Here is a 9638-nt window from a genome sequence, read left to right on the forward strand (position 1 = left end):
CCCTTTCAGAAATTTATTGAATTTCATCTGAAAACCAGTGAGTTTTCCACTGCCCTGTGTCCTTTCCCTCCCCGCCCTGCAGGCTGTTCCGACTCCAGTGCCCTCGCAGTTAGGAAACTCCTTGCAACTTTCGACCTAAACTAATTCATGGTATTTACAACCATTTGTTCTCATGCCAACATTGTCCTTGGGATGAAACGTTTCCATGCATGATGTTTTCATGAGATGCTTGGTGTACTGGAGCTGAAACGGCACAGAAGGAAAATGGGCTACAGAGCACTGAGGGATTCTCCCTGGTTTTCTCAGTAATAGATGTCGTTAATGTAAGCCCCAGCTCTGTGTGAAAAGGCTTTGCAGCTGTGAAGCTGAGCTAATTGGAACAGCTAATGGTCCTATTGTGTTTCAATTGCACACCTGTTAACGTAGTTACTAAAGACCCGGCCAGGTGTACTCGTGCTTTGGGTTTGGAAGGTTGTAGCAGCGGCAGTGAGTTCCTGCTCTGATCTTGAAGGTAGGATGTCTGAATGCTTCGGTCCCTTCTACAAATCCTGTCTATTCTTAATTCTTAAAAATACAGAGATCCTTAGGAGAAGCTGCCAATGCTTTCTCTTTCCTTTGGTCTGCACAGCATGGTTTTTGTGTAGTTGGTTTTTGTGATTGCACCGCATGGGATTGTTGTTGGTTGTTTTTATCTGATCCAAGAGCAGAGCAAGTGCACATCTGCCACCTTGCCCTGACACAGCTCCTGAAAAGTTAAGGAATCTCGAGGTGATGCTATACCTGTTTTATTCCTTGGGCTGTTTTTTGACTGCTCCATTTGTGAGAAAGCTCTTGCCTGAGGTGTAAGGGAGCTTGAAGTGAAATTGCCAGAACTCTTGATAGGATCTGGCTTGAGTCAGCAAAGATTTACCTACTACGGGGAAAATGCGTAGGATACCCACTCATTGAAAAGATGGGAAAATGGTGACAAATGTTCCCTGTGGCTGTGGCAGATTCTAGCCTGGGATCTTTACTGTAGTACCAGATAACCATTTTGGATTGCTGCTCCACAGCCCAAATACTGGTACAATCTCATCAGCCGGGGGATAGACAGGAGAGCTCAAATCAGTGATACCGCACTGACCTGCCGCTCTTCCCAAACCTCAGTTCCTCGCACGTCAAAAGGAACCCAAGCAGGGCAGCTGGGTTTGTACAGCCCTGGGTGTGGCGATTTGTTTCAGGCTCTGTCCCTACTAAAGCCTGTAACCAGGCTGTTGTTGCTGTGGATTCCTGTCAATTCTCCCTGTCTGTTTTCACGGGAAACCTTTTGTCTGCCACTTCAAGGGTCAAACTCCTTGGCTGATAGCCAGAAAATGAGTCTGAGGGTGGAGAAGCTTGGGAAATGGCAGCAGAGGGAAAGGAGGACCTTCCTGAAGATCTGCTGGAGATGTTTTGCAAGTTGCCTCCCTGGAGCTTGGGAAGAGTTCCTCAGCAGTGCACCAGGAATGTGTGCCCAGATGCTGGAGCTGCAGGAGCTCGACGTGCCAGCACTTTCTGCTTTGCTTTCTGTTTTCTCCCAGAGGCAGTGGCAGGGGTTGAGAATGGCACCATTTATATTCTTTTTCTTTGGTCATTTTCACTTCATTCTACTATTGTGGTCAGACTCTTCAGATGAAGAATTAGGCTCATTTTCCAGCAGCAGCTGCATAAATGAGTGCAAGACATAGACAATATTTCTGGGAGGGGATCCTTTGATCCAAGAAAGAAACCTTTCTTGAACATTTCTCTGTAGAAAAGCAGAGAAACCCCAGAACTGTGTTCAGTTCAGAGTGCTGCTCAGAGAGGATGTGATAACACTTTTTGCTGGTTACCAGGTGACAAACTTCCACCTGTATCGTTGATGATTCCATCTTTAACCTTTAAACACAAACTTTCTTCTCCCATTTAATTATAAGGAAATGACATTGGTTTGTTTGGGTTTGAAAAACCGTACTGGATTCTGAAGGCATGAAATACGTTGTCAGAAGAGAAAAATGTGGAGTGTGGAAAAAGCCTGGTTTCACTGACTAATTCCTTTGCTTCCTGTACTTGTGCTTTGGTCTCCACTTCACCCTCTGGATGTACTTTGTCTGGAGCCCTCCAGAAATGTTTTCTGCTGGCCCATTGAGGCCCTTTTGTGGGTGCATCTCCACAGATGCACATCCAGATGGAAAAGAAGGATCACAAAGGTTCAATTCCACTGTTACACGTTTTAATATGTTCACTAAAGGGAAATAAAGATTTGGCAAAGTGCTGAGGGGTTCAGAGGACGTTTCCCAGCCTGAAGGGCAGAACATACAATCCTGGATACTTCCTACCAGCTGCCATGCAAACCTGGCATCCTTTACTCGGCCCCCACTGCTGAAGGTTAGCATGTAAGCTCAAGTGTCTTTCCACCACAGCTGTTGCAATTTGTTTTTAAAAATCCCAAATTTAAAATAAGTGCCTGTCTTTTGAACATGACAAAACATCTCAATTTTCCTGAGTGCATTGGGAATCCCGTTTGCCCAAGAACTAAACCACATATTTAACTTTGAGGGAGTGATTCCCCGCTGGCCTAAATGATGCCATTTGCATATTGAAATACTTGGGTGAGCCAGAGCTATTGTTATTAGAGCTAATGAATGATATTATCTCAATCATTAGACGGATCCAAGTGCTAAGCAATTCACATTACAGCTGGGGAGAAAGTGCTGCCTTCAAGCTCAAAGGGATGCCATTAACCCAGAGCAATCCCAGACTTAAGCATTCTTTGTCAGCACAAGTGGAATCAATCATTCTGATCTTCTGATAAGGACACCTGTACCTGACACCCATGTCCTCTCCAATGCACAGAAAGTCTGCTGTTAAAAGAAGTCCAGGTTTGCAAAGATTGGGGGGGAAAAGTCCTACTTTCATGTTTGTCTGAAGAATTGCAGATTTTTTTAAATTGAGGTTTCTTACAGATGTGTTCAGGAAAGAGAGTAGTGGGGGAAGAAATTGTTTCAGTTGAGAACCAGGCTGGTGGAAACATTAATTTATTTTATTTGTATTTTTTTTTATTTTTACTTTTTTGGGGTGGGCGGAGGGAGAACCTGACCAGAACTGCAGGCGGTAGGTGTGCATTTTTCCTTCTTTTTTAATGAAAACCATTTATATATATAGTTTGATAATGTTACTTTTACTTTTTCGTTAATGATTTTTGGGGGCAATTTGTTTGCTCTATTCTGTTTTCCTGTGTTTTCTTTTAGGTATATTTTTAATGGGCTTTTGGAATAAGTGCATAGAAGTTCCTCACCCCAGATGTCCTAAGGACATTCCTATCGTGTTTTTTCTCCCCAAGTTCAGTAGTGAAAAGGTGCTTTCGATCGGTTTTTAGTGGGCATAGACATATCGCCAAAGGCCACGCCGAGGGACCAGGTGCCAGTGACCTCTCCCAGACAAAACGCTCCCTCCACAAGGCTGCATTCACATTTACAAAGATAGAAAGGGCTATGTTAGGGACCAGCCGCTTGGAAATGGTCTCTTCCCACCTTAGGTGGTCTGTCTGAAAGCAGTGAAGTCTGGCAAGAGTCGCTGTGTCCTCTTCAGCAAAACCTTCTGCAGCCTGAAATAGCAGGCTTGGCTAGAAAGAGCTGAAAAATTCAGTTAGGAAGACGTTTATGGGAAGGTGGCAAGTTCATGGAGGGTACCTGCTCAAGTATCGCTGTCTGTTGCTATTGTTTTCCCTCCTGAATCCAGCAGCACACGCAGGTTCAAGCTTAGCTTTAGGCTGTGCTTTACCCTGAACCTATGTGCAAATGCGCTGGATGAAGGTTTCCCCTTCTTTCACACTTTGGGTTTTTTTTCTTCCCTTCCCCTCTTTTTGTACCTGTATCTTCCAGATGTCTTTGATCCAGACAAAAGAACTGCTTTCCTTTCTGCGTTTTCAGAAAACCTCTGTTGGTCACGTTTGGATCATTTTCCACTCCCTGTCATTATCTACCCTTCCTGCTATTTTCCCTCCCTCCCTGTAGGCCTGCTTTGGTAAACGTTTTGGTCTGATGAGAGCATCGTGACAAAACATGAAATAAGGTTATAGATGTTTGTGATTTATTTTAGAGTTCACCATAAAGCTTTTACTGTTTAAAAGGCAGCAAGGGCAGTGTAGTTCTGTAGCTTTCTTACGATTTTGTTTGTTCTTTTTTAAACAGAGCTAGACTATTGCAGATTTTTTTTTCATGAAAAACCAGCTAAACTTTTGTTTTTCTTGCGAAACATGAGTTTGTTGAACTGCTGTGTAAAAGTTTAGTAAGTTAGGTACTAAAGGCAGGTACGAGAGGACTGAGTGTGGAGTGCAACTTAGGCTATTGCTTTCCATGGTATGCTGTTTGTCAGTCTCTTGTCTCCAGTGGGGGTTTGCCGGGAGTGTGAAATTCCATTTTGTGATAATTCCATTGTTTTTTGACAGTAATGTTTCAAAATGTTGCTTCAGTAAATCGTCCCTTTTGCTCTCCTGCAAAGATTTCTTTTTACCCTGACGTTGCACCCCACCAGCAGTGCCACAGACCGAGCAGTTTCACCCTTTTTTTTTGAGCCTTCCAAAGGAAGAACGTTAGCTCCATGAATTCCACAGCCTTTTCTGGGCCATGTCAGTGAAAAGGAGAGGGAGACACTTGGCAACAAGACTGTGCAGGCCGCCATAAGCAGACTCCTTCTCCGAGCCTGGTCCTTCAGCATTCATTCCTGCCCTGTCCCATTCCCACTCCCTTGGCTCTGCTGTTCCTTGTTCTCGCTCACCATTAAGTTTAAAGATGGGCAAGCTGAGGCAGAGCCTTCATTGTTGTGCTCACCCCAAAAGGGCTGAGGTTACCCCCGATGCAGGGGGGAACGGCCTGACCCACCCTGTTCCCATGGCTCTAGTGATGGAGAATGAGCTCCAGAGGCTGAGCAGGGCAGCAGTGGGAGGGAGCTCCTGATTTATGGGGACAGCCTGTGGCTAGGCTTCCATCAGCAGTGGGGACAGTGAGTGGCTGTGGGGTTTCTCTCGATGCTCTGCTGTCCCCATCCTGGTGACATTGCTCCTCCAGAAAGTCCCATTGATCCCCTCTTGGCATTCAGAGTCCTCAGAGCTCCAGGAAACACGGCCCTGATGGCCTGTCCCACACCTGGAATGCTTGTGTCATTGGCACTGCTCCCGTTTCTCATCTTTGTGTCACTTGGACACCAAATTCTTTGGCACTGGGACACTTTCTGTCCAAGATCTGCTCATCAGCCAGCACCAGACAAACATGAGTGACCTGCAGGAGAACGATTTCTGAAGCAACTCCGTGTCCTTACATATCTGGTTTCCTTGTATTTTACAAGAGAGATTTTTCCCCTTTGATGGCATAGGATGTCAAATATTTATTGTAGCTGTAGCAAAGTGATGAATTGTGAGTAGACTTGACAGGGCATTGTTTCTATGTTTCTCTTACAGACACTGATTGATTGAGATGTTTAAATCTGAATAATTTTGTACACTTTTTTTTTCACATCGAGCTTTTTAGCCTCTATATTGAATAGCCAATGTTATTTGGCACTAATTCACATATTAATTAATGTGTATACTTTTGTGTTACCAGTAATTTTTACTGTCATTGTGCTGTTTCTGGGACATTATTTCAACTCCTTTTGACATAGTTTAGCTACTTGGAATTTTTTTGGACTTCCACAAAATTCCACGCTTAGGAATTGCTAGAATGAAGAGAACAAAGGGATGTTCTTTCCCACAAGCTTTTCAACCTCAGTAGGAGCTTCTTCAGCCAAAATGAGCATTTGACTTTTGTTTTTCACTTTTTTCTTGCTATTATGATAGTGCTGATTTGTTTGGTTTTTAATCCTGGGAATTCTGAGTTCCATGTTGACCATTCCTAGCAATATTTTACAAAAGCAGAGATAGCTGTGCCATAAGGAGTTACACTGATCATAACAGGATCGAAATATTGTAATTATTTGGTGTTTATTTATAAATATTTTTTCCACTATTAGGTTTTTAAGCAAATCTTTTCTCAGTGTGATATAAGATTAAAAAGACACTAAAGGACTAAGCACTCAACATGTACAAGGAAAGGGATTCAGGTAAATGATTTCCATCTGTATGAGTGAAAAACAGCTGATGAATTTTTGTCAGAACAAAAGCTGACTTTCAGTTGCACATTTCCTGATTCCATTAATTAATCCAGTGATTTCAATGAAACCATCCCTGTCCTGGAAACCAGAGATACATTTAAAGAGCCCCCTGAATCCACTCCTCAGTAGTAAATAAAGCTGAGTTTTGTAGAAGTAAAGTGTTGCTTAAATATAGCACCTTCCAAGCATTTGTCTTCTTGTAAAAGATGAGAATTTTATCTTTAATCACCGAGTACCCATTTATCAGATAAAGATGCCAGTGCCAGTATTATCAGAGGTGCTGGTTTATATTGTGATAAAAACTGCTACGCAGAGCTATATTATTACTGTTTTAAATCTCTTACCTTAGTATGGTATTTACATTAATTATCTACATTAGGAGAACAAATACATGAGACTTTAGGAGGAAGTTCGTTTGGGGAATGGGTTTTTGGTTAACTAAAAGTGGGCTAAAAAATCAGGCAGGAGGTTATGAAAAATATCTTTGACTGGGGGTGGTTGTAATGGTAAACATGACATCATATTTAAAGTGTCATCCCATTATTTTCCAAGAGGAATCTGATGAATTTCCTGTGCCTTGTGTTGAAGCTTTACTCCTTTGTGTCAATGTTTTAGTGAGGTTTCTATTTTAATTTATAAATTAAATACATATAGATAGCTATTCCAGTACAGTCTGCATTTGTTCCCTATGATGTACATACTTTCTTCTCCTTTTATAAAAATGCCTGTTTACCTGCACGTAGTTTGTGTTTTTTGTGAATGACACCACATGCAAATCATAGCCCATAATTTCACTTACAAGTGAATTCACTTTCCCTTTGGGGGTGGGTTTCAGGTCCCTGTGCTGAGGCAACCACGCCATCTGCTGTTTGCCAGTCGGACCCGGGAGCTGTGGAACTGGTGGGAAATGGATTTAGGAGAAACCTCAGCGGATTTAGAGTGACAGAAACCTCAAAAAGACTGTCATCACTATAAAATTAGATGGCTGGAGAAAGGACAGAGTCCTGCCTGTGTCAGGGAAAGGCAACAACATCCACTGAGCTCTAGCATTGGACACTGCAGAATCTGCACAGGAGAAAGCCTGAAACCTCCCATGACGAGAACAGCAGCTTGCTTTTACAGCAGGAATTCGTCAACCATAAGTCACAAACCCTCACTAATTGTGGAACTGAGAGAGCAAGGGCAAAGAGGGGAGAGACAAACTCTCTCTAGTTATACCCATGCTAAAATTCTTGTCATTATGAGCGTTGTGTCTTGCCTTTCCCTGAAACTGGACCAATGGGGAGGCGTCCATCCCTTTGTCCCTTCCCTCAGCTTGGGGGTACAGCCCTTTCCCTCCTGTCCCCTCTCCTGCATGCCTGAGTGCATTTCCTTGTGAGCCCACTCAGCAATGCAGTGGAGGTTCCTTGGACTCAGAGTTGTGATGAAAAACATTAGCTCTGAGTGGCCAGACAGCAAAAGTGTGCTTCACTCCTGACCTCCTGTGGGTACAGACAGTGAGCTTGGAGTGAGGCAAAATCCTCAAGGACCTGGCTGTTTAACAGTGACTGATGCATAAAGTTAGATAGGAAAACAAGCATGTTTTGATCATCCAGCTGGGAATGGAGTCTGTTTGAAACTTTGGCTTTTATCATTCCTTAATGCTTCAAGGTCACTCTTGTTTATAAAGTGGTGGTTCCTGGATATGTATTGCTCTACCCTGAGAGAGCAGTGAAATCTTGTACTTGCTCAATAAATAAATATTCTGGAGGCTTGCTCTCTCCTGCCTCAGACAAACCAAAGGTTGAGACCCAAAGGTTGGTTCACTTCAAAATATTTTCATTTATTTATAGGAGACAGCTGAGATTATTTTTTTTTCCTTTAGGGCTATTCAGTTAGCAGGAAAAAATAGTTAATGAGGTAAATTGTTTTAAATCAAACTCAGGAACAATTATGAAAGCAGACAAACAAGCAGAGCTGTGCTGTCCTTACCTGTGAAGCTGCTCTGAAAAGAACCTGGAGCTGAGCCAGGAAGACAATGTGCTTGTCTGTGTCACCAGAGAAAGGAAATGTGTGTCCCTGCTCCAAGCGACACCAGAGGGTGTAACAGCAAAGGGCCAGACATCCTTATCAGCACAGGAACAATCAATCAGATCTAAGATCCCTTTGCAACGGGTGAGAAGTGGGGAATGTGAGCTGTTCAGTGCAGATCTGGAGGGATATGGAGTGGAGTGACTCGGTGCTCCAGCATCCAGTGACACATTGCTGCACCTCTGCTCCTCTGACAAACAGAGTTCTGCAAATCCAAACCCAAATCATCGCATCAGGAGTCCCCAGACAAAGAATGTGTCACTTTCTGCACCAAAAAGCTGTGCTATAGTAAATGCACCTTGTTGCAAGCAGTTTTCTTAAAGAAATTCACAGGGATAGAAGCTTTTCTGCCTTTTAGCTTGGCAGTTACCACATTGATCTGTGGTCAAAAGCATCACTCTCAAATGTATGGTTTTATCCATCCAGCTTTCCTCAAACTCAGGAACTGAATAGTATTTTAGGAGTTAATGTAAAAAATGGCAATCCTTGGGAATCACAGAGCACCAGGCCAAGAGCATCAGTCCTTTCTCAAGCCACCACTCAGTTTCCTTAGCTAGAAGTCCTGACCTGTTCTAGTTCATTGGAGAAGCCATTCTATGCTCATGATTCCCACAATTTTCCCTATCCCCTTCTGGCTACTCTTTCTGAGTTGTGGAGAGGGATCCTACAATGCATTCCTCAGCTGAAAACAATGGTATTTTCTGAGGTTTGTTACCTTATTCTTTTTTCCCCTCATTTTGAAAGACATTTTTGTAAATCTCCATTAAACAAACAAACAAAAGTTATGTTGATTGTGATTAAATATGCAATTGGTATTTTTACTTATATGGCTAAGGAATACTTAAGACATGATCTTAGCTGCATATAAGGATAAGTAAAAAGGATTAAAACCTCCTTTTAAGGATGAAAAGATATCTTTGATATTTTGCTAAGCTAATAAGCTACATTTAACTTCCAGAGTTGGTGTTCAGGGAAGAAAGACCTTTCCCCTAGAGCTAACCTGTGATTGCAGCTAATCAGCCCATGTTAAACAAAGTGTCAGAATCTGACACACACCAAGACTTTAGATTCTGAAGTATGTGGGATGGTCTAATTTAAGAAAGTACTATTAAAAGAGAATTCTCCAGAGAGTTAGGATGTAGGTTTTCTGGCTTCTTTAGCCCATTGTACCCAAACTATTGGCATAACAAGCACATAAGCAATATGAAAGGTGGAGGAAGGGTTTAAAATGGCTAAAAAATGGGAAAATACTTAATTTTCATTAGAGAAATATAGATTAGTTGCAGAACTTTGCTGTTACAGCTGTTCACAATGATCATCATATAGACACACACCAACTTTGACTGCATTTGGTTATCCTAATGTCAGGGCAATGCTTACACTGATTTGATCAAATTCCCTGGATGATACACACACATAAA

At 42.5% G+C, this 9638-nt stretch overlaps 1 protein-coding gene across 1 annotated transcript in view; it reads left to right on the forward strand.

The window, feature by feature from the left end:
- Positions 1-6875, forward strand: part of COL13A1 (collagen type XIII alpha 1 chain) — a 94258-nt gene extending 87383 nt beyond the window's left edge. The window contains exon 44 of the mRNA XM_041427238.1: positions 1324-6875. Within this exon, the coding sequence (XP_041283172.1) occupies positions 1324-1356 (33 nt within the window). The 3' untranslated portion in view covers positions 1357-6875. The remainder of the gene's footprint in view (positions 1-1323) is intronic.
- The last annotated feature ends 2763 nt before the right edge of the window (positions 6876-9638 follow it).

The sequence above is a fragment of the Onychostruthus taczanowskii genome, unplaced genomic scaffold (genome assembly GCF_017590055.1).
Source record: "Onychostruthus taczanowskii isolate IOZ18803 unplaced genomic scaffold, ASM1759005v1 scaffold98, whole genome shotgun sequence".
Taxonomy (NCBI): Eukaryota; Metazoa; Chordata; class Aves; order Passeriformes; family Passeridae; genus Onychostruthus; species Onychostruthus taczanowskii.